General features: G+C 39.6%; 1 protein-coding gene across 1 annotated transcript in view; it reads right to left on the bottom strand.

Moving 5' to 3' along the window:
• tmeff2a (transmembrane protein with EGF-like and two follistatin-like domains 2a) overlaps window positions 1-26,511 on the bottom strand; it is a 136,760-nt gene that overhangs the window by 98,211 nt on the left and 12,038 nt on the right. Inside the window, exon 2 of the mRNA XM_013911749.1 lies at window positions 24,544-24,653. Within this exon, the coding sequence (XP_013767203.1) occupies window positions 24,544-24,653 (110 nt within the window). The remainder of the gene's footprint in view (window positions 1-24,543; window positions 24,654-26,511) is intronic.

The raw sequence follows: 26,511 nt of genomic DNA on the forward strand, positions 1-26,511 counted from the left end.
AAAAAAAAAAAAAAACCCACAATAAAGTCTGGCTCCTTGGAAGAAAAATATTAACAATACTAAGAAATGACTCGAGACGTTTGCACAATTCTGTAGGTTTGACCTGCTTTAAATGATGAGAAATTCCATGTGATTTAAATTTAAGTTGATTTGAAGTTTTTATGGACAATTTAACAGTGGAAAACAATTACAAACGCACAACAGCAACAGAGAGGAAAGCCACAGCCTACATGATACTGTGAGCACTATACCAAGGCAAACTTAACTTTTACTCACATGCTCACATCTCAAGAGAACAACAGTGCATGTGGGCCCACTCACTATCCTCCTAAATACAGAGTCAGTGGTTCAGAACTGCTGAGAAGGGATTTCATTTGTTGGAAGGACACTCTTGGGAACCTTTCTGTGCAGGCATCTCAGGCATTACCCCAACATAAAACAGGGGTATGAAATGCTTTGCTACACTTCCCTCCCTTCATCAGCATCTGTGGCATATAGAATGAATTTCAATGACAACTTTGACATTTTCCTGGGGAGCAGAAAACTGTTTCAAGGGGATGGAGTCCACTGATCCTAGCTGGGAGTCGAGGTGCTGCACAACAATTTATTACATGGCCTTCAGACACTTCTTTTGAAATGTCTGAGTGTATCTGAAGCTGTCTGACGAGCGACACATAGACATATGGATCTGAGAGCAAATCTGACACTGTTTGTGCATCGCTGAAGTACACCTAAAGAAGTAGACAAAGACATGTGAACTCTACCAGAGTCTCGGAGATTGTAAAAGCCTGTGTTAAGAAGGCTGTTTGATTTTCAGATCCACTCACATTTTCTAGTTTCCTTCACAGCCTCTCAAACCTGCATGATAAGACTCAACGGCTATTGTGTTTACCCTAAAATGAAAGTGTGTAAATCTGGAATGTGGCAGTCATTCAGAGGTCTAAAACCAGTTCACATACTAAGTCTCGCCTCCTGGACCACCCATCTGCCCATGAGCGAGGAATTCGGTTTCAAAAAACACAGCAATCATATAACATAAATAACATAAACTGTGACTTTTACAAATCGGAGAAGATGAAGCTGAACTGAGTTATGGGGAAGGTCATGACAACTCTGGTCCAGTCGTGTTATTTTCTTCTAAAATGACCACAAATGTTCAACAAAGTATTTATCACTTTAACCCTGACGATGAACGTGCCTAACACTTTTTTGTTGGCCAATCCTAACCCAGCCCTAAGTAACATGTGATCAGATCAGAACACTGATTATTTTCACAGAGGAGGTTATGTGACTGTATGATTGGTTCGGCCTATCTTTTTGTATTTTTAACATTAAAATTGCTCATAAAAATGTAATTGCATGGAACTTTTTTAACCAGAGGCAAACTGTACTGTAAGAACTGTTTATTTTGCATCACATCAAAACAGATCCATGGTATGAAATCATTGTAAAGACCATTTTGATGGGGAAAATATTTATTTTTGCTTTAATAATGAGATCTCTGTTTTGCTTGTACGATTTCTGTGAGCCTACATGCCAAGCTGACTGTCAAGTATTTTGTTTTCATATGATGCTGTCAATCAATAAGTACATATTGGACATATTTAAGTAAGTTTCAGATAGTTTTTTTTTTATTTTTAACTTGCTCTGGATTTTCTTTTGATTCATAAATGTACACCATGTATGGTGGGTGATGTGCAACTTTTGTTTGTCGTGGTAAAGATTGGGACACCAAACTAAGTACTAATTACCCATGATGTGGAAATATGAGCAACAAAAAGTTTATAAACAGTAAAAATAGATTCAGTGGCTAACCTCACGCTACAAAAGCGCTTTAGGCAGACTGAAGGTTTTGAAGATAGTACAGTAAATATCTACCCCTCAAGGCTGAAGTGTACCAGCTGCGCTATCTGGACAGTAACACATTACAACAGATGATGTAGGGACATCAAAAGAAAAATGAGTTGTGTACAAAAATGCTACATTAATGCCTAAAGCATATCCATTTGTTCCATCATTTTTAAAAGGTGGCAAAGGTCACCTGGAGTGATAACTGCATGGAAGTAAGAGGCTTGTATTAAGCCTAATCCATGTTTTGAGGATGGTTCTCTCTGTATTTTTAGGAGAAAGTAGAGATAGAACAAGCATACAGACACATGTGCAGTATATACAAAAAGAAAAAAAGAGTAGTAGTAGATGCTTAGCTGCATTAGAGAAGTTGTAAAAGACAGACAAGCAGTGTACATTCGAAATGCAAAGATTTGTGTATTCGCCTTGAATGGTTTTGTGTGTGGTAGTTGGTAAGGGATGAGTCTTGAGGATAGAGAGTATGAGATTAGAGCAGAGTTGAAAGAGTTGAAAAAGAGTCTTTGAAAGAAAAGCTGGAGTTCATTGGAATTAAGATCTCCTCAGTGAAAAGAATTTGCCTGTCAGAAATTTGGTTACATTTTCCCACACGCATTCTCAGAACCAAAAATACGAATGCTGTTTCAGATGTAACAAAAACACACATTTTGAACATTGTATATTATCTATGAGTTAACTGGATACACAAGTGGTGATCTGTGTCACACATACACTTATTCTTCTTCTTTTTTATACTAAGTTAATATACTGTGTTGTGTTGTTTGTTACGTTGTGATGTGTCATATCGTGTCGTGTTGTGTTAAATGTAGTGCCGACGTAGAACAGTTTTTCCAATTTCATTGTACTACTGTACTATGTATGACTGTGCAATGACAATAAAGAGTTATCTTATCTAGTTATCTTATCTTATAAGCCTCTATTATACACATCAAACGGTTTTATACTTCCTTACTGTTTTATAGAAACAGGAAGTAACTACAAACATTAAAAACAGGAGGAAATGGTGAAAACAATAAAACAGAATAGGACAACAAAACCAATTATACAAGGATGATGACAAAGTCAGACTGAGTATGTGAAAGGACTTTGATAGACTAGAATCGCCTGGTCTGGTCATTGAAGTTATCTTTATTCATTTAAAGAAACAGCTTGCTTCTCAGTTTGCTAAATTATGCTTCCTTGGATCCTTTCTCCTTGCATAACCAGGAAATTATTCCCGATCCACTGAGAATGAGAATCACTGAGAATGTTCCAATCCCTTAAATGCACCTTGTGAAGACAAGAAACATCTGTGGCAGTGGCTCAGGAGGTAGAACAGGTCATCTCCTGGTTGGATGTCAAAGTGTCCTTGGGCAAGATACTGAACCTCAAATTCCATTCGTCGGCATGTGAGTGTATGTGAGAGATAAAAGCTTCTAAGTGCAGTGTGAATGCGGCTTGTAGTGTAAAAGTGCACTGAGTGGTCGGTAAGACAAGAAATGTCCTACGTAAATACTAGTCCATTTACCATTTACTAACAGAGAGAAGTGAAAGTGAGGAAAAACCGATGTGTCCTGCATCAGATGCACACTGAGGAGAGGATGCAAGGAAGTGATGATATATGTTAGGATGATGAGAAGCACCCGCAGTGTTTAAAAATGTAATGAAGGAAACGGGTGGATATTATGTTCTCTCCTGCATTTTCTTTTCAGTGGTAGATGTGACATTGCTCTAAAGTGTGGCTAATTGCTGGCTTCACTTCTGTAGGGTAAAAAAAATGTACAGACAGTCCCAGTCTGTGCAACAGCCCTGCAGAAAATAGCTCCACATGCTGAGTGAACAGCACTGCTGCAGGTAACTATTGATTTTTTATAGATGCTTTAATGCTTCCATTTCCTTTTGGCTGCTCTGGTACTTTTTTTAGAAGTTTTTCACAAACCACCCTGATGCCAGTTATGTCTCACCACAAAATTGCTGCTTTGGTTTGTTTTCCGATAAATATTCCCAGATCAAATTCAAATTCAAATTTTATTTGTCACACACACACAACCATACACAGTATGACATGGGGGTGAAATGCTTGTAGCTGTACAATGCCCGACCATTAAATGACAGAAGAAAAGTTTTACAATATTTACAATTTACTACAAAAATTTACAAATTAACTTAGGAATTTACAGTAAAGAATGTGCAAATAGCAGAAGAGATTATAAAGATAAGGATTATAAATTATAGGAATTATAGGATTAAAGGAAATGTGTGGTGGTGCGTGTGGTGACGTGTGTGAGAGTCCAGTCTTATAGTGACGTGTTTGGGAGAGTCCAGTCCTACACCTGGTTCAGGGCCCGAATAGCCTGGGGGAAGAAGCTCCTCCTCATTCTCTTTGTTTTGGCCTTAAGGGAGCGGAAGCGCTTCCCAGACCTCAACAGTGAGAAGAGTCCATTGTTGGGATGGGAGAGGTCCATCATAATCTTCCTAGCTTTGGACTTGCACCGCTTGGTGTAGATGGACAGCAGGTCAGGGAGCTCTGATTGAATGATGCGCTCTGCCGAGCGCACCACCCTTTGCAGATCTCGTCTGTCCTGCTTGGTTATGTGCGGTTAGCTTAAGACAGGCTACATGGGTGATAAAATCGAAATAAAAGTTGACATTAAACATGAGTAGTGTCTCTAGATTTGCTAAACACTGAGTTTTGACTGGTCAGAATTAATATTTTAGTTTATCATGAATATCTATGTGTTCATATATGATAATATTGTAGTCCGATAATTTAAAAATCCTATTAACCCTACAACATAGAAACAACATCAAATTGACACATTTTCCTTAAAAAAACGGTAATTGGAATGTACCATTTAAGAAAATATTTGTTTATTTTGAATTTAATGGCAACAACATGTCTCAAAAAAGTTGGGTTGGGGCTACAATTGGGTGGAAAAGTGAGTGATGCTAAAAGGAAACAGGTGGAAGAACATTTTGCTATGCATAAAGTTCACTGGCAACATCATTGGGTATAAAAAAGAGCACCTTAAAGAGGCGGAGGTTCACCAATCTACAAAACACTGTGCCCATCAACTTGAATTTCCAAGCACTTAGAATATCTCATCATCTACAGTCCTATGTGTCATTGAAAGATTTAAATAATCTATAGAGAAGTCTATTTGTGCAAGTGACAAGTTTGAAAAATTAATACTGGATACTAATGGTCATTTCCACATAGTTCACAGGTTAAAGCTCTATCATGCAAAGAAGAAACTATTTGTGTTTTTTGTTTTGGAAAGGCCTGGAGGATAACATTTCAGACAAATCAAAATTCAAAATTATTTTTGGAAAACACCGACAACATGTCCTGTGGTTTAAAGAGGAATAAGACAATACCGGAGAAGATGCTGGGTGCTGAACTGGCTTGGCAGTCCAGACCTTTCACCAACTGAAAACATCTGAAAACTAAAAATATGACAAAAACCCAGGACTGTTCAGCAGCTAGAATCCTCTATAAGACAAGAATGGAAAAACTTTCCTCTCCCAAAAGTCCAGCAGCTCATCTCCTCAGATGTTTCTGGACTGTTGTTGAAAGTAGAGAGGATGCTACACAGTAGTAAAAAACTTTTTTGAGCTACGTTGCTACCAACAAATTAAAAATTACTTTATTTCTTTCTTAAAATGAAACAGTTTAATCTTTGATGGGTTCTCTTGTGAATTAAATATGGGTTTATGAGATTTGCAAATCATTGCATTCTGTTTTTATTCATAGTGCTTTATCTTTTTTTTGGAACTGAGGTTGTAGTTTCTCAACTGATTTCCTTCAAGAATTTCAGAATTTCAACAACAGAACAAGCATGAGATTTTATTTAAACCGTCTGAAAAATAATGTGTCGTAATAATATGCTTCCTGGGAGGACAAATTTAATTACAACACAAAGACTGCCCTGACTGACATAATTAGTGTTCTGACATTTAACACATACTTCTTATAGATGTCAGTGAACCATTTGATATGCATGCTTAGGCACTCAGTTGGTCACTCTCTCTGTTATTTCTGTTTCTAACGGAGCTTTTTCTTCCTTATTTAATCATTATTAGCAGTTATTTGGAGTGCCTTCTCTAAAGATCTGATACATCCACAGTCCACCCACACAGGTGTTTTTTTGCTTCTTGTACCTGATTTAATCTATTCTGACAACTGTGTGGGTGACTCAGTTGACAACTTTCTGACTCACCTGCTCACGTTGTTGCACCTGATAGGCCGGAAGAATTTCACCTTTTTAAATGTTTATTATGTTATCCCCGGTCCTCTGGTTAACATGTGCAACGCTGAGGTTTTCATTTCCATTTCCAAAATAAGCTCATTGCAATCACTTGGACAAAGAAAGCATGCATGACAGTCCAGTCTATAACATTTTGTTTGAAGCATTATAATGATCAGCTTTTCTTTTAATTAGAAAATAAGAACCTTTTCTTCCTTCCTGCACTGACGGCCTCACCATAGCAGCAGCTCTTCTGTCATTTAACTGTGGACAACAAAACCCAAACTTCATGACTCAAACAACAGCACAGCTTAACAACTGACTCAAAAAAACTGTTGGGTCTATTTTGCAAAATAAAGTTAAATTAAAGTTCCATCTGTCGCGTATTAAGTGCATTTAGATTCCAACCTTAAAATGTGTTTTTTTCTTTCTAAAAATGTAATTCTAAACAGCTAATTCTTATTTTGTCTGAAGATGTAGGTGTGATGAAGATGACTACAGATGCCTTTCATGAACCGTGGCATTTTGATATTTTGTAGCAGCTAAAAAACAATAATGATTTTTATTTTCCACTGGGGAAAGTCCTGATATTGTGGGTGTTGGCTCACTGGAACAGGACATTTACCAGATAGTTGTCAAGTTGGAAAGTTGTTTATCTGACATGGACACCTTTGGTTCTCTGAACAGAAAATGGGTTAAATTTCATTGCTTGGTGTGTTTAAAAAGCACACTAATTACCACTTACGGTTACCAGAGATTAATGGTAATAAACTGTTTATAACTAGTATAACTACTATAACTAGATAGACAGAAATGGTTACAATAACAGTACCTAAAAGCGTATCTCAAAAACGATCTTAGCAAAGACATGTGACATGCAATATTCGAATTTGCACCACTAATTCAAAGGTTTTTATCGTTATTAATGTTTTATTAATGCTTATTTTCATCTGCCAGGCCTGGTGCATGACATTTTTTAAACTTTATGGGCAGTTGACCAGAGTTTTCTCATGATCATTATCTTTGTTTTTCCTTTATTGTTTTTCCTAAAGCCAACATGTCTGATGTGAAAAAGTTCCCTGTTTCTACACAGGGATTATTAATATTTACTTATTTTTAAGCACCCAGCTTTAGTCTGACCTATATATCTTAAATTTAAGGAAAAAACTAAATAATATATCATTTTTATACTCATTAAACCATTCAATGACTGCTCGTGTGCTAAAGGAGAGGTCAATCTAAAAAAGACCACTCCACTCAGGATAAATATGTTTCAACAAAAGATAAAAATCATCACACAGAATAACTTCATATTCATTTGCAATGACCCTTCAGTCTAGTAGGACAGATGGAACCAAAGCATGCCGGCGAACACCCCCTTCCTGCCCGCCGCCACACAATCCTCTAACTGTTGGGCTCAAAGGTTCAGTTTTGTTCCCCTTTAATTTGTCACACGCCTGCAGTTCACAGTTCTACACGATTGCACAGACTTACTGTGAATACACACATACACACATGTGCATGCACACAGAGAGACACATACAAACACAGACACATCCTTCATCCACAGGGACCTGACTGATAGCCTGATCCATTTCCTGTATCCATTAGAGGCGGCTCTAGATTATGCAATTCATCCCAAGGCTATCATCCACCTCTATCAATAATAAACATCTCCACGAAACTAGGGCTAGCCTCAGAGGATGGAAACGCCACCGCCCAGCACGTTCTACTTCTAATGAAACCCTCTGCCTGCTCGGCCCCTACTGAACGCCACATTTGCTTCCACACTACTTGTCTTCAGTTGCTGAGACCCCCAGGTGCAATCTTTACTTATGCTTATCAAAGCTGTATCAAGTCTCACTGAGATGGCTCAGCGCCTGTGGTGGTGATGGCAGAGAGCACCTGTGGCTTATGACAAGAGACAGACGCTCTCGTCCGAGATTCCGCCACGCATGCGACACGCCCTCTTTCCATCAGCCTGCCTTGACGTCGGTTGATTGATGTCTGCAGCATTTGTGATTTGACCTTGTAGTGAAATGAGGTAGTAAGGGAGCTCAGAGGGGGAATGACTGTATATAATAATGCATAAATACCATGTTCGATTTTTCTTTTGCTTCCTGAGACTCATGTCTCTTTTCCTGTCACATTAGTGCCAAACACAGAATTATCCTTTTCTTTTTCAGTTTCAGCTTCAGTTGTACCAGTGTATCTCTAAAGGCGGGACAATAGTCACAAAATGTGGACTAGAATTGCCCTTTTCTTGTGGCATTAACAGGGGAGTGGCTGAGGAGGGCATAGGGTGGCACTGTCTGTCTGTAATGTGATTGACCCCTCATGGTGTATTATATGATAATAATTATAATATAATAAATGAATTATTGAAGTTGCAACGTTTCTGAAGCCAACTTTCGCAATGAACTTTCAATGGATGGATTGAATTTTCTAATTTCCCATGGGCTTGACTGATTCTTGATGATTCTCCCTAAGGCCAGACCGTGCAGTGCTCAGAGAACTTGAAAAACACCAAGAGCTAGAGCTACATCTCAGACTCTACAGACCTCAGTTTGGATGCTAAACGTTAAACTTCATGACCTTGGCGCCTTGCAGTTATTGAGTTCTTCATAAGCTCCTCTCTATACTAAAACATTCTAGTCAAATATCAGGCAGCTTAAGCTGGGCCAGAATTGAGTAATGCAACAAAACAATGATCCCAGATCTACAACATTGTAGCTGAAAAAGGTGGTTCAATGGTTTAATCAAAGTCTAGACTTCAACCGGACTAAAATGCTGGGGTGGACCTTGAGAGAACGTGATAAAGCAGAGCTGACCTAAATTCCTCCACACTGGTGTGAGAGAATGAAAAAGTCTTACAGACAATGATTACTTCAGGTTATTTCTGCTAAAGGTGACTCTAAAAGCTACTGGAGTGAACCAAATACCTGACATTGTGTGTTCATGAACAAAATTAAATACATGTGCTGTTGTGACCATTTAAAAAAATCATTGCAAGATTGTACAGTGAAAATAGGGAAAGGAAGAGGCAACATTTGTGGCTCATTAGGTCCTGATGTAAAGCTTCTATCCATCCATTCAAGCACTGAGAATTGTTTTTAAGAATTATAGCAATTTTTCATATTTCATTTTCAGAAAAATGTTCAAGGGTAGCAGAAGCAATTCCAAGTGAAATCATTATACTATTCAAATAATCTACCTGTGGTTTATTTTAGTGTCATCTTTTAAAAAAATACTTCAAAAATATGTGTTTCTAAATGCTTTTTTCAAAAAGTACATTTTACACATATTCTAATGGTTAATCCACAATTTGGCTGTAAATCAAACAAAGTAATTGCTCAAAACCTTTCCATAAACCCTTTAATCTCAATCAGTGTTCAAGATTGTTAATTCAGCATGTTCACTGTTCTATTGATTACGTATTGTCCAATATGGGGATAGCAGGAGAAACTTCATGTATGATAAAATATGTCTGGGTTTTATTTAAACATCAGCACAAATATTTATTTTATCTGAGAAATAATGTATTTTCCATACATTTTAATTATTCATCTATAATGTTTTTGCAGAAAAAATCATATCAGGCCTTCTCTGATATGATTTACTCTTTAATATCAAATCATTAGCACGGGTTTGTCCCAAAGTCAAAATTCACAACATCTATTCTGCTGCATCACTGTGCTAAAAAACATTTATCAGATTATCAGCTTCATGCAAGGGGCTGACCTTCATCCATGCAAGAAAAAGAGACAACCAAAACACTAACGATGGCTCACACACGAAAAACAAAGTGTGGTGTGGGCTGCTGCATCTGTAATGGTCACTGACAGGCTTGGGCTCAGCTTCATTTCAGATCCAGTTATATCAAAATTCCTAGGGAGAAAGGAGACCACGGAAGTTAGCAGCAACCAAAAGGCGAGTTGCTGACAAAGGCAGTGTCCCATAAGTGTAGTAAAGTTTTATTTTGCTGAAGATAAACTTTAACAAAGCCGGATCGCAAACACTTCGAACAGTGGATGTCATATAAGGTGAATGGGAAAAAAAAACAGCAAAAAAACCAACAATGAATCCCAGTGGAGTCCTGTCAGAGTGACAAATCTTTTCTGTGCCTGACAATGTGTTGTATTCCACAGACCTCCTGGATAGAGCAGTGTCAAGCACTGTCTGGGTAAGTGACAAACTGTTTTCCCGTGATGCCTTGCAATGTTTACGCACACTGGTCAAGTCTTTACAATGAAGGAGAAGACAAAGACAAAGTAGCACAGGACGGCAACAAGGCAGGGCAAGTTGTTTGGACAAGTGAGAGGGAGACAGAGACGGGAGTTACTGTGACAACAGGAAGATGGAGAGAGATACAGGAAGACTGGGAGGTGGCTTGTGCCTCTGCTCTTTAACCGCTTCGCAGTCTTCTCTTGATTAGGGCCTAGCCTGCCAGTCCCTGTGGAGTCTCCCCAGCCGAGTCGCTAGAGACAGACTCCTCTGTAATAGTGTCTGACAGGCCAGCCAGAGCCACAGAGGAGCTGACACAGATCCTCCGTTTTTCAGGAGAGACACCCAGCGCAATTCCTCCCCGAGTCCAGTGTCTTCCTTCTCTGCCTTCCCGGTGTAACAGGAACATATTTAGGCTGTCATTGACATATATCACACGCACGACATCTGGGTATGAGAGCAAACAACCTGAAGAATTAATTGACGCAAACAACTAAAGAGACATATTTGTTCCACAGATGGTGCTTTGTCCTGCTTAGTTGACCGTGCTGACATGTTGACACAGCCAATGCTAATACTTCTGCTGCTACCATAATAAGTCAAGCATCTGATATCAGCTTTTGCTAACTTTTACATAGGGTGAACTGTTAAATCTACTTTAGCCTGCTTACAGCTGTTGCACATCTGCAAGCCACTTTGCAACCCACCTCCACAACAGCAGCTCTTTTCAACCTGTTTGACTAATCAATTTGAAGTCAGTGACGCCTACTGTTTTCTTAACAGCCAGCTGCTTTCTTTCTATGCACATGGTAGGATGTGTCCTCTGCCCTATGTGTTCTATGTATACGAGAGCTCAAGGTCCCAGAAGAGCACCCTAAGACCAAATATAAATTGCTACAGATGGAAATAACCATCTTCTTTTAGTGGTCCTTTCTGATATAAAGATTGGAATTCCACTTGTGCTTCTCAAAGCCTCCTACTCAACTAAAACATAATAATTCAGAAACTAATCTTTACAGAAACGAATCTAAAAATATTGCTTTTCGTTATGAAGTACTTTCAAGCATTTCGAAGCAGAACAACATGCTTAGAGCAACAACATTCCATTCAACTCTTTTGTGTTGCACTTGCAGCAGGAATAGTTCAAAACCTGAGCTGAAATAACAGAATGTCTCCTTCATGGAGTATAACCACTTGAACCAAAAGTGTATTTTGTATTTTCTTTAGGAATGCCTCCCACAAAAATGCTGCTGCTTTAACTGATGTGCTTGTTCAACCAAAATCAAAAGTTCAAGCTAAGACTAATGTAATTTATTCTTCATCACTGTTAAAGAAAGTAACTTAGACACATGTAACTGCGATTTTGTAATATGGGTATTTCTAAAATCTGTTATATTAAAAGGTAGATCATATCCAATCATTGTTTTAGTGATGACTTCATAATATGTACATGAGAGCTCTCCGCGACAGTCTTTTTCCACCATCAAATTTCACCAACTGATTTCCATGATGTGAAAGAAAGTCACACTGCTGTCCACTCGCTGCAGCAAACGGCCAAATCTAGATCACTGACAAAACTGTGATACTGGTCAGCTCGAGGAAATAAACTCACTATTATTCAAAAGCTCACTCCCAGTAGGTACACATGGCCCTGGATAAAATGATTATAAATGAATGCAAATATATGGAATGGGGTCTACATCAAAAGCTACTGTCAGTACCACCTGGGCCTGTGTGACGGTGTGTGGATTTCATGATTTTAGCTTATTTGTGTGGAAGTGAATGGGGTGTTGTGTTAATCTGTTGAAGGAGGAAGGTGGGGAGAGAGGGAAGGCCAGGTGTGTTTCCGCTGTTTAAGGTGCACTCAGGCATTTGTTGCTGTGTGTACGTGCTTCTGAAAGGTGTGTGTCAAAACGTTTTCACAGCTTCTTGTTTAGTGCAATATGAAGGACGCAATGCCCTTCCACACCCTCCCATCAACATCATATGAACCCACATTAGCTCTCATCCCTCTTTGATGTGCTGCGAGCTTCAGCAGTCTGGCCATCACAACCCAAACATTAGACGGCTTCCGGCGGTGAAAAGTGGGAGAGCAATTTGAGGTCAGGCATAACAGTGAGGAGTGGCCACATCAAACAACCAGCAGGGAGCACATTGAGGACCAAATGTGCTGCCAACATTATCCTAAATTCTTTTATATAAAGTCAACAAATTTGCTTTGCAGTCTGAATGTACAGTGTTGGATGTATTTAGACAGGTCAGACAGGATAGTGCCTGCATGCACAGATTTTACACCACACTACACTACCTGCATCCACAACATTTGTGTGCTCTGGCCTGAAGTATTGCTCTGTATATCTTTCTAACTTCAAGTCAATATTTGTCTCGCTAAATTTTAACTCTCTTGTACTTCCAAAAAAAAAAAAAAAGTGAAATTACTGACACAGCAATAGGTAAAAATGTCACTCCCCTTCCCTCATTGCAGCGACGATCCACTAGAGGGCAGGTAATCTTTACAACCCAAATTTCACAAAAGTTGAGCTGTGAAAATGAAACTATTTGGACATCTCATTAACTCCTATTTCACTCCAATAGTATATCGAAAACATATCAAATGTTCAAACTTACAAAAACTGCCATTTAAAAAAAAAAAATAGTTTGCATTGAATTTGATAATAGTGACAGATCTCAGAAAAGTTGGGACGGGGGTGGCGAAAGGCTGGAAAAGTAAGTGGTGTGAAATAGAAACAGCTGGAGAAACATTTTACAACTACGTAGGTTAATTGGGAACATCTTGCTGACAGGATTAGATACAAAAAAGTATCTTACAGAGTTTCTCAGAAGTAAAGATGTGTACAGAGTTCACCAATCTACGAATTTCAAAATGATGTTCCTGTAAAAGCGCACAGGCTGTAAATAACTCCTCTTCTACAGTTCATAAACTCAAAATAGAATCTGGAGAAATCACTGTACGCAAGGGACAAGGTCAAAAATTAATGCTAGAGGTGTAGAGCACTAAAACCATTTATGCTTCTGTGAAAGAAATCAAGGCATGGGCTCAGAAATTCTAGAAAACACTGTCTGTGAACACAATTTAGCATATCATCCAAGAAGCAGGTAAAATCTCTGTCTTTTAAAGAAGAAGCCATATGTGAACCCAATCCAGAAATGTCACTCTCTACTATGGGCCTTCTATTCTCATTAAAAATTGACTTAGGCAAAATGAAAATGTAATCTATGGTCATATAAATTATTTGGAAAACATGGATGCCGAATCCTCTGGAGTGAACAGAAGTGGGACCATCTGGCTTGATATCAGCACTCACTTCAAAAGCCTCCATCTCTGATAATATGGCAATGCATTAGTGACTATGGAATTGGCAGCTTGCACATCTGGAAAGGCACCATCAGTGCTGCAAGGTATATACAGGTTTTAGAGCATCATATGCTCCCATCCAGACATTATGTTTTTCAGGGAGCGAAGGCATCTATTTAAACAGCATGACTTCAGAGCAGAAGAGTCAGCATGCTGAACTGCCCTGCCTGCAGGCCAGACCTTTCACCAACTGAAAACACTTGGTGCATCATGAAGTGAAAAATACAACAAAGAAGACCCAGGAATGTTGAGCAGTTAGAATCATATATCAGAAAAGAAAGGGACAACAATCTCTCCCATAAACCCAGCAACTGATCTCCTCAGTAACCAGCTTTTATGGTCTGAAGAGTGGATGCTCCACAGTGGTAAACATGGTGCTGTCCCAGCTCTATTAGAGATGTCTTGCTGCCATCAAAAGCCACAGCAACTTCCCAACTTCTTCAGTTTATATAATAAAGGTGCTACATATGCCTGATTGTATACAGTTGTGTTATTAGCTAATAACTAGTCTTATTTTTAAACGCGATATTAATAGCTTTCCACAGATAAGGATCTCAATTACATATAATATACCATAAAATAGCAGTTACAAGTCATAGCAGGAGACAGGATGGGAACAGCTGCCCCCGCATGTCAAAGCACACTGTCCACCCTAAACCTCCTCTCTAAGAGCGTTTGCACTGCTATGACGTTAAACTACTTCTGTCTCAGACAATGTGTTATCTCCATGACTACAAAAGGTCATTTATGAGGAAAACATGTACACGTAGCACTCAGAGGTCGTTTTGCCTATTTGAATGAATAATGTTGTTGTTTTTGTGGAATATACAAGGGTATATAAAAGATTGATGTAATAGGGCTGGACAACCTCCTTCTTAGTCAAATCATCCAATATGTGCAGCAATTGTTTGATAACCATCTGATAGCGTCGGTGGCAGGGTAATTGAACAGAAAGTGATAACAGGGAGTTTGTCTCCCAAATGTATTTTTACATGTGTAGAATGACTCACAGAGTCCTCCATATGTGAAGCATAGTGTTTCATCTTCAAACAGACAGTAAGCGGAAAAGTTACAAAGAGGTGATGAAGAGGACAGAGGTGCCACGTGGGGGGATGTACAGAGAGATATGATCCTGTTGCAAGTGTTGGTTATATGCTGATATGAAATTACAGGAGGGCAATTTAGAACTGAATATGAATTTAATAATCAACCCTCACGGATTTCCGAGATCATTGTCTTTTGGCTCAACCCATGAAGCAACCCATTGGTTAATCTTATTATGAAAGTGAATGTTTTTGCCATTGCTGTCTTGGTGAGAGGTGAATTTGTATTTTTTTTAAAAAGCCAAGGGACACTCTGTATTCATAAAGTACCAACTTGTCGGTCACAAAATAGGCCAATACTAAAACTGTCGTCTTTATCATCATTTTTAATTCTAATGGGAACTAACTGGAAACTAATGACTGAGATAATAAAATCAACACAAAACTTTTTACGAAGACATAGACATGAAGACATAGACAAAAGAGTCAACTACTTTTTTCCTATATTTATTTATTACTATGACATTTTTATTTAAACCCACACAGACAACGTTGAGACTTTGTGAAGCAGTATTAAATGAGATCCTCAGAGCCAATGTATTTTCAAAGCAGCCTAAAGGGAAAATGAGCTCTCAGTTATGTTGATTTTTAGCACCTATTCATAAAACCTTAACCGTACATACACTTTCACACTGTGGCATTATGATTATGAATCTAAAAGGCACATTTAATATAAGGATTACAGTGTTCCCTCGTTTATTGCGGGAGTTACATTATAAAAATAACCCGCGAAAGGTGAAATCTGCGAAGTAGCCAGCTTTATTTTTTACAATTGTTATAGATGTTTTAGGGCTATAAAACCCCTCACTACACACTTTATACACTTTTTTCAGACAGGCATGAACATTTTCACACTTTTCTCTCTTGTTTAAACACTCTCAAAGTTCAAACCTTCGTAGAAAAATAAGTCCAGTATTATAGAATGAAACCAAAGATGAAACCCATGTCCAGGTTACCATCTTCCTCTGTCTCTTGGGTGCTACCGCAGGTGCCTTTGATGGTGCAAAATGTTTCGTCGACATTGTTTTTGTTGACCCTTATGAAGAAGACATTGAGGGAACAGTTTACCCTGCCCGGGATAGGGTTACCGGGGCCCCACTAGGGATGGGTATCGAAACCCGGTTCTTGTTGAGAACCGGTTCCCACTGTTTCAATTCCTTGGAATTGTTTGCCATTTTTGCAAACGATTCCCTTATCGATTCCAGTCGCCCCAAATGACGTCACCACGTTGCGGAGCGTCGCTTACCTGGCAGGAAACACGGTACCTAAGCGGCTCAAATGCTCAAAAGTTTGGTTATACTTTACGAGAACGGATGACAACAGGGCAACATGGAATACTTGCAAAGTAGATATTTCATTTAAGGGAGGAAACACTACGAATATGCAAAAGCATTTGCTCACAAAACACGCGATGACCTTAAATGAATGTCATGTTTTTAATTCCGCTCCGGACTCGTGAATCTCAACCCAGCAGCAGCGGTAACGTTTGCACGTCCTCTCCCGTTAATGCGGCAGATAAATAATCAACTAACAGGTGCATATTATGTTAGCGCGATCTGCCTTATTACAAAACCTTCCATTACTGTGCATTTAGGTGACCACGATGAGAGACACAGACAGAGTCTGGCTCAGATGCTGGCAGTTCTCGGTGCAGTCTACCGGTAGCGTCTCCTTTCAGGCCAGGATAGACGAATGTCACCAAGCAGATGCCCTGATTTCACTTTGGTAAGTGAATGTGTTTAATTCTAGGCAGGGACATTACTGGATATTCTTGTGTAATTGCTACAGAATAATTTATGTTACACTTTGTTATTGCTACAGAAGAATGGTTATTTTATTATTTTACATTTACATTTTTTTTCCTGGGGACCCTGGGACAACCCATTGAAGAGCCGTAGGCTGTGGATCTCTTAAGATTTCACTGTTGGGTTTGTAAGGCCATGTTACTCCTAAATTTCTATCTTGTTCAAAGAGAAGATATAAAACAAAGTTCTAAGCTAATCGACTTTAGTGTTCTCCTTTTTTAAAAATAAGAATCGATAAGAGAATCGATAAAGACTCGAATCTTTAAACAGAATTGAAAATGGAATCGGAATCGTTAAAATCTTATCAATACCCATCCCTAGGCCCCACCCTGGAGCCAGGCCCGGGGAGGGTGCCCGAGGGCGAGCGTCTGGTGGCCGGACATTAGTCCATGGGGCCCAGCCGGGCACAGCCCGAAAAGGGGACATGGGCCCACCCTCCCGCAGGCCCACCACCCGCAGGAGGCGCCATAGGGGTCGGGTGCATTGTGTGCCGGGTGGGGGCCAAGAGCAGAAGCCCTGGCGGACTGATCCTTGGCTACCAAGACTGGGAATTGGGACATGGAATGTCACCTGTCTGGTGGGGAAGGAGCCTGAGTTAGTGCATGAGGTTGAGAGGTATCAGCTAGATGGCTTGGTCTATGGAACCAGTCTCCTGGAGAGGGGCTGGACTCTGTCTCAGTCTGGAGTTGCCCCTGGTGAGAGGCGGCTGGCTGGGGTGGGTATTCTAATATCCCCTAGGCTTGCTGCCTGTACGTTAGGGTTCTTCTCGGTGGATGAGAGGGTTTGTTCCCTGCGCCTTGGGGTCAGGGAATGGGTCCTGACTGTCATCTGTGTTTAAGCGCCGAGTGGCAGTTCAGAGTACCCGGCCTTCTTAGAGTCCCTGGGTGGGGTGTTGGGTTAGGGTTAGGGTTAGGTGCTCAACCTGGAGACTCTGTTGTTCTACTGGGAGACTTTAATGCTCACGTGGGTAACGACAACGAGACCTCGAGTGGCGTGATTGGGAGGAACGGCCTCCCTGATCTGAACCCGAGCAGTGTTTTGTTGCTGGACTTCTGTGCAAATCACAGTTTGGCCATAATGAATACCTTGTTCGAACGTAAGAGTGTCCATAAGTGCACGTGGCACCAGGACGCTCTAGGCCGTAGGTTGATTTTCTAATCGTATCACCTGACCTGCGACCATACATTCTGGACACTCGGGTAAAGAGAGGGGCTGAGCTGTCAACTGATCACCACCTGGTGGTCAGTTGGATCAGGTGGTGGGGGAGGACACTGGACAGACCCGGTGCACCTAAACGTGTAGTGAGTGTGGTGTGCTGGTACCGTCTAGCATAGGCCCCAGTCCGTGAGATCTTGAACGCACACCTCCGGCAGAGCTACAACAGCATTCCAAGGGAGACTGGGGACATTGAGTCGGAATGGACCATGTTCAGCATCTCTATTGCTGAAGATGCTGCATTGAGCTGCGGCCGCAAGGTGGTTGGTGCCTGTCGTGGTGGTAATCCCCGAACCAAATGGTGGACACCAGAGGTGAAGGGTGCCACCACACTGCTGACTTCTCAGTCGAAGTCAGCAGCGTTGTTGGGCGGTGGACTTGGAGAAGGCATTCGACCGTGTCCCTCGGGGTGTCATGTGGGAGGTGCTGCGGGAGTATGGGATGTCTGGCCCATTGCTACAGGCCATTCGATCCCTATACATCCGTTGCAAGAGCTTGGTTCGAACGAGATCACGGATACAAGCGGCGGAAATCCGGGAGGGGCTCAGAGTAGAGGTGGTTCAGGCAACTGACAAGGATGCCTCCTGGGTGCCTCCTGGGTGAGGTGTTACGGGGATGTCCTACCGGGAGGAAGCCCCGGAGCAGACCCAGGACACACTGGAGAAATGATATCTCTCGGCTGGCCTGGGAATGACTTGGTGTTCCCTCGGATAAGCTAGAGGAGGTGACTGGGGAGAGGGAGGTCTGGGCTTCTCTGCTTAGGCTGCTGCCCCCGTGACCTGGCCCCGGATAAAGCGGAAGAAGATGGATGGATGCTTTTGTTGGGGGTGAAACTTACAAACATACAATAAAGCACTTCAGAGTCACACTGCTAGTGATCGAAGATTTATGTAAATTTGACAAACTGAACGCATTCTGCACTCTACAGGAGACACGGCATGGAGGAGATTGATTGACAGTGGTTTACAGCCGATCAGAAAGCAGAACACAATGCGCTGGAAAACAAAAAAAACACGCAAAATTGCACAAAAATAAATACGTGAAACAGCGAGGCCGTGAAAGGTGAACTGCATTATAGCTAACCCTAGCGGAACACTGTACTGAAAGGATGACAAACAGAAACATGTCACTCATGTTGTAGTTCTAGTTGAATGTCACTCTGTCAAACTCATAAACAGCCACACAGATAAAATCCTGCAAGAGTCTTTTATGCGATTCGATTCTTAAAAAGAAAAAAAAAAGTATTTCTCAAGATAACAGGGCTAAACTATCCAGAGCAGCAATAACCTTCAGTGTACTGCTTCAGGAAATGTATTACTGGTGCCAGGCAATTTGCAGAAACTTTCATAAACTAAACATGACCTACCTGGAACACTACAAGGACTCTGGGCTGGTAGTCATCAGCCTCGAGTAGTACATAATCCCGAGATAAATGACCCATCACATTACTTACATCTGCTGTGTTAACATCTGCCTCTCATTCATCTGCAACACCTTCGGCGGGAGATGCTTGGATGATTTTACACATATTCCATTCACATTCAGCTGTAATGTAACATCTTACTCATAAACAGAGCTGCTGGATCTACTCACGGTGCTTTCCAACTCTCTGCCCTTTGAGACTTGAACGCCTTTCAAAAGGAATTTCTGTCAAAGATTTGCTTGCACACAGTCTATCACATGCTTTGGTCATGAATTTTGCCAACACTTTGTTTACTCCAAATTTTTGTAAAAATGATTACATTTTCTAGCATTTGCATTTTTTATTTTTAACTTGTTCCCAAATTCTTCTACTGATTCACTTACCTGAATAAACACAGGCTTAATAAGCAGTAATTGATAACGTTGGTGTCGCCAATGTTTTTGAAAGGACATTTGCCTTTAAAGTGTCATCTTATTTTGTTTAATACACTAAGCCACTGAAAACATTTAGTGGTAATTTCACTGACTTTGATAAAAAACATTTATTAAATTATAACGTGAGAGACAAATTCATTGTGTAATTACACTGCAGATAAATAAAGCTTCCTCTGCTACCTAAAACACTCACTCTCCTTCACACAAATTAAATTAATTGATTGACCTGTTGCACTAATTTGCACCTAAGTACCAGTATTTCGCTGCCATTAAAAATTATTTGCCATCATTACCTTTTGTCGATTAAATGCATGAATCCAGCAGAAAATTAAACAAAATGCAAAAAGTGTAAGCTAAGTAGTGTTCGCTTGTGTTACAGAGCTGCAGCTATAATGTTAACGCTGTTTTCAGCAGGAACAAGAGCATGACTGTTCCTGAATTTGTTCCTGCTGTAGGCTATGACAGATTTTGAACTTTCTCTGAAGAATATTACTGCATTCATTCTTGACCCAAAAACCTTGCTATTGTGTTTGGAAGAGACTCATGAAGGTATGCTATGCACACTTATACTACTAATTACACCGTGTGGGGAAAAACTCATTATTCTTTGAGCTATTTTATTCTAACCTACCAAACACTGTAGCACTTTGTTCTAACTTTATCTGATTACAGATATAAAAAAAACAACAACACTTTATTTGATTCCTGTATTTTTCTAAGAGTCTATTGAACATGTAAGAGCTGATACATTAAGACGCATCATGTGCCACTAGCTTCAAGCTACAAACCATTTTTATGGTGGAGAAAACGGGATAAATGACAGCACAATTCAGTTTAAACTTTTCTTTTAGTTTCTCATCAGTCTCCTAAACAACACTAAGTTATACAAACCCTCCACCCCAGTATTAAATCCATCAGTATTGATTGATATTAATGTCAGGATGAAGGTATAATTTCATGGATACCTTCAGGCTATTGATTTAATCAATTATTCATTTAATAATTCTGCTTGTATCTTTGACTTTATGTATGTGAAATGCTGTAAAAAATATGAATGACTTGGCTCAATAGCCTTTAATCTTATTTGAATTTACGTGATAGATTTCTTCCAATCTACAATGTAAACATGGGAAGCGTATGAACATCTGGATTTCATGCAGGATCCATTTATCATGTTCTCTGTGGGTTTGTGTGTTTTTTTCTACTTGAAAGTGCAGTTAATGTGGTTCATAAACATTTTCCCAGTATTCTATCAGGCAGTCCTGTCCTCCTCGCTAACTAACTTCTTGACGATCCTCATTCATAGCAGAACATTTCGTTATCACTTGCTCAAAAATATATGAAAACCTTTAACTGCAAGGACTGCATTTTTTATTTTTAATGCCATTTTTGGCCATTTCTTATACTCAATTGTACAAATAGCCCTAACATGCAAAACTTGAGTTTATCTGATGCATTTCTTGTTTTACGAGAGAGATTCAGTAATAATTAAAAGACTCCTAATCTCTTGCCAGCTTTTGTAGAGAAAATATCAATGATAAAATGACCGATCTAATCCTTTATGTGCTAGACCAACTTTAGTGATATAGGCGGGGGATTCCCTCAGGTCATAGCATCCATCCAGAGGCTCCAATATCAAAGCTGTAAAAGGTGCAATATGAGTCTTACTTTTAGAGCAGATTAACTTGATGTTTATCTAATTTCATTTGCTTAACAGTTAAAACGGGAAATAGTCCCAAAGGTCCCAGTAGGCTACTCCAGCATCACCTGCCACATCCATCTTTTATCTTTAGCCATGACAGTTTAGGATAGATGAAAAGGTTAGATTAAAAGTGTGGTTTCCTGTTGGAATTACTACAATAAAATAAATAAATAAAATGAAAATTCATTAAATTATTTTTTGGGGGGAAAAAAGCCCAGTAATCAAACATAACAAAGCAACAAAAAAAAAAACAGACATTCCTGCCTATATTTAAAGCTCCTTTATTTGCTTCCATGATGTCTTATATCTTTCAGAGTCTGAGAACAGCTATATGCAAATTTTGTGTCTAGTTATTGGATATTTTTCCAGCAACTCCCAACTTTTCTGTTAAAAAGAACCATTACTAAGAACAATAAATTGTTCCAGTTACCCTTTAGTGGACAGTTTGAGTTGAAGTATTTCACATCGCCGTGAGCGCACATACTTTTAGACTGGACGATCCCTTTGGGAATCAGCACTGTGACCTGACATTAACAAAACCAAACCGGCAACAATAGCTTTGCCCGGCAGCTGCTGTGAGATGAATTACCGGCAAACTTTATGTGATTAGTCAGGGCATTGCATTAGCAAAGACAAGACGTAACTCATTTTCAGGTACAAGAGCGCACGCTGCTGTGTAGCAGTTTGACTTGGGTTAGCGAGAGAAAGTCTTGGTTCTTTAAAGAGTCAGTGTGAGGCAAATCTAATGCATCTTGGCAATGAATAGTGTCCATTGATTCCACCACATCAAACTCTCTTCCTCTTCACAGTCCCTTGCATGTCTCTTGCTTGGGGTTTTTGTGTGCGAATGTGTGCACACATAGATTCTTCTGGAACAAAGGAAATCCATCCAAGATGAGAATTTATGCAACGTTCCCCTCTGAAAGCTTGAACAAACTGCCAACAGGAGAAAAATCTTGGATCCATTTATTTGACAGTGATTAGTAGTGACTGATTATTTCGGGGCATGGCATCGCCTGCTAGGCTAGGGGGGTCATGTTTATGTTGACTGATGAAATAAAGAGACTGACATTAGGAACTCCTCCACACAAACAAAACAAAGATGCATAGAAAGTTGCCCTCTGACTCATGGTATTAAGGCAGAAATTGTGGTGTGACCTGTTCTTTTCCAAGAGCACAGAGAGCGCCTGAATGCACAGCGACAGCAGTATCAGTGTGAGATCTCTTGAAGAGGAATGGAGCTGTAATGTCATTTATCTGCAGGCCTCTGTTAACGTTTGCTCCCAGGGAAGTACGAAATTGAGATAAAAACTGGTGACCAATCGAGTGTCAGCCTGCCTAGTGCCTGCTCGCGCTGATGACGTTCTGATAAAAGCGACAGATGAGAACACGTGCCACATCCTCAGATCCCAGTGGTTTCTATTATCAGGGGCTCTGTATAGCATATTCATTGGCAAAGCTTGCAAACGTTATACAAAAATCAATACTCTGCTGACTGGCTTGCTCCTTTTTTATTATAGGTCTGGCCATAAAGTTAAGTATGAGTCATTATCAAGAACAGCCTAATTTCCTAGATTTATGCCATTAACGAGGGCCTTTCAGTCTTTGGTCTCATCAGTGACAGTCTTGTTTATGAATGTGGAGAGTGTAGTATACCAGGATAGCGATGTCAAATTTCAGAGCAAGCTATAAACTGGGCTCATGGTATGCGAGCACCTCCCCTTGGGCCTAATATCGTCTAATAGAGACAATGGACTTTGATCCAATCGATTCTATAAATCTTTAAATTCTTTCTTCAGACGCATCACAGATTAACTTTCAAGTTATTATAGGTGTATATTTCCAATAACACAAGTGTTTTTTTTGCTGTGTTTCATTATTATTTTTCTTTATACGTGCCATTTTTACACTTATACAAGTGCAATTTTAATTAGTTTCAGCATTTGATGCTCAAATCATTTAGATTTATTGTGCTGAAAGCAAGAAAACACACACACTCCTGGCCTTTGACTGTTGAATATATTAAAATAAAGGAGGTTAGACTAAGGGCCCTGGTTTTCACGACTGTTGCAGCTGTACTGAACTGAGATTTCAGACACTTAGTAATCATCATTTTACATAACACTAATCAGATGTTTAGAATGATCATTTGTGCATTTATAAAATGCAGCAATTGGATTGAGGGATTATAGTGTACCATGCACACTATTTATTTTGTTCCAATGAAGCATTTCTTCAAGTGCTACAAATTCACACAGTAACAAAATGAATACTCAAAATTAACATAGATTTAACAAAGATTGCACCAGCCAGGTAATGTCTCAGTCATGCTAGAAAAACAAAACAACAAAATAGAACAGCAAACTACTTGGGACAAAATTGTTATTCACCAATCTGCCACAGGGTTTTGGCCAGCTCTAAGCTTTTACTGTGAATTCCTTTTTAATGTGAGTGTCCTCATGTACAGAAGGCAGCAGATATGTAATTTTTTGCTGATTTACTACAGTTAATTGCTGTTTCATCACAAACACATTCCGTATAACTGCCATAACTGGGTTCATCTTATTTATCTTACTGCTGTTTTATTGCTCTCTTACACAGCAACTAACCACAAGTGGTTGCAGACCTGGTCCTTGTGTTAAAATCAACTATTTCAAATCCAAAGAGATTAAAAGTTCATTGCACAGAGTTGTAATTATTTTGTTTGTGCCACAGTCTATAAACACTGTTTTCCCTTGTGTGACTGTAGCATCGATGCTATAACCTTGAAACTAGCGCCTGTTTTAATGGCTACCATCTGGACAAGGACAAAAGTGGAAAGTTAACTAACATGTGTCAACATATGGTAATTAATGGGCACAATCCCTGAAAAAAATATAGCATGAAATATGTAGTAAGCTAGTTAGCAGATGTGCTAACTATTCTGTATGTTAGCATAAATATTGGCAACATTTTGGAAAAGCTGGAAAGGCAGACACTATTACAATTCTTCAAATGTATAAATAATACAATTAAATCAAACCTCCGCCTTACATTTATTGTTATAGATACCATGAATGAACTTTTAATAAAGACAGGGGCGGGTTAGCAGAGAGACATTTAACACCAAAAGGAAAAACGTTGTAGTAAAAAGACACAATGAAACAGTAACAGAAACGTCACATCTTACCTTGAAATCGCAAATGCATGTCACCATGTTCCCGATTCTTAGACATTCCCCATCAAACTTGCATGTGTTGGTGTCGCACAAGAACAGGTCTGTGTCCCGGTCATCGGAACCTGGAGGACCAAAGCCAACAAGAGACAACAGTGACTAAGTGCTTTTCTGTCGAGCCTTCAAGCAACTCTAACCTGAAACCCATTCAGGGTCGTTTCTAATGAACCTCTGCCATTAGTCATATCTCCCTCAGCACGCTGCACTCCTGGAACATAGGTCTACTGTGCAAAAACACAATGCTAGTGCAATCCTTCTCCTTAGCTGCCAGAATGATCAAATGAAAAAGCAGTAGTCGCTGCTGAAAGGTGAACAAAAGATTTTTTGTTGATGGTATATTACATGATGTTCTGATGATGCTGGAGATATTGAATGGTAGATAGTGCTCTTTAATACATCGTTTTAGAAAGCACTCAGATGTTTAATAGAGGTGACATTTAGGTTCATTACTGAGGTCATGGCGTATAATTTTGTGTCCTACACAACATATTTGTTCTGTTTCTCCACCCATTTATTTCTCTTTAATATTTGTTTGTGTACAACAAGACTAACTCCTGGGGCGTTGTCCAGCAGAGGCAAAACTGGGCTGTGATCCGATTCAGGCTGCGTTAGGGAGCTCAAATGACTCCAACATAGCTTTCTGAATCAAATCAGCGAGTCACATGGGCCTGAGACTGTAGACTGAGCTCAGGGCTGTTAGCTTACCTGAAGTGATTGCTTTAAAAAAAGGCCACGTGCACAAAGACCGTAACATGTGCATGAAGGCTTTTTCCAAAATACATTTAAAGTGTATTCCACCAAATTCCAGCTGACATAAACCCGGCAATCGTGCAGTATCTTTTTGCACAAAGATTATTTTAATGCATTCCAAGTTAAAAGTTGAAAAGCTGACCTTTTTTTTTTAAGATCACTGAATAAAATTCTATAGCTTAAGACATTTGTCAGACAAACCAATCTGAGAACTTTTTGCTGAGAATATTTATGAACCAAATGGCTTAAATTATATAAACATGGCCATGATGCCCAGGTCAGACTGTAGTCTCACTACAGAAGATTTTTTTATTTACGTTTATATTGACATGCCTATCATCCTTATTCAGCTATAAATTGTTTTACATCATCATGAATCAGTGAATATATTAGACATGGCATATCACAGACATGTCAGTAAATTGTCTTATATGCAAAATGAAATTGCATTCATGACTGACAGACTGCTTTCTATTGCTCTAAGCCAGGGGTCAGCAACCTTTAACACCCAAAGAGCCATTTGGACCCAGTTTCCACGCAAAAGAAAACACTGGGAGCCGCAAATACTTTGTGGCATCTAAAATGAAGATAACACTGTATATATTGTTTTTTCTACCTTTATGCTTTGTGTGAACAACTAAAGTGTGTTGCTTATGAAATCCATGAAGTGCTACAGAGAAAACTACATTTTATTTATGTAATGAACACATTTTGAACACTTAAAGAAACATAACAAAAAGGAAAGACACCTAGCTGAACTAAAATGATCCATGTAGCAAAGAAAAACTGTTGTGAGCCGCCAGCCTTATATCGCCTTTGGGCTTTTGGAGCATAGCAGAGCCTTGACCTGAATTTTAAATTGGAAAAAAGCACTATGCTACTAAAAAAATGAAAAATAAATATTTGCAAAATTCTGCATAAATATTTATGTATTTATTTATTTATTACACAGTGAAGTCACTTTCATCTTTACGCAGGACTGTAAGCTGTCATCTGTGAGGCGGGAGCGGTGTTTGTTTTTAACATAGTTCGCGGTGGAGCTGATGACATAATGTGGATCCGAAGATCCATAATTGGCCTACCTGGGTTGAAAGTCTCGGTAAATGCATGGCGTTTCGGCGAGTGTACCGGCTTCCGCGAGTGTGACGCTTATTTTGAGCGACGAAAAATAAT

This window comes from Pundamilia nyererei, unplaced genomic scaffold, assembly GCF_000239375.1.
Source record: "Pundamilia nyererei isolate P.nyererei 1_Seehausen unplaced genomic scaffold, PunNye1.0 scaffold00071, whole genome shotgun sequence".
In the NCBI taxonomy this organism is placed as follows: Eukaryota; Metazoa; Chordata; class Actinopteri; order Cichliformes; family Cichlidae; genus Pundamilia; species Pundamilia nyererei.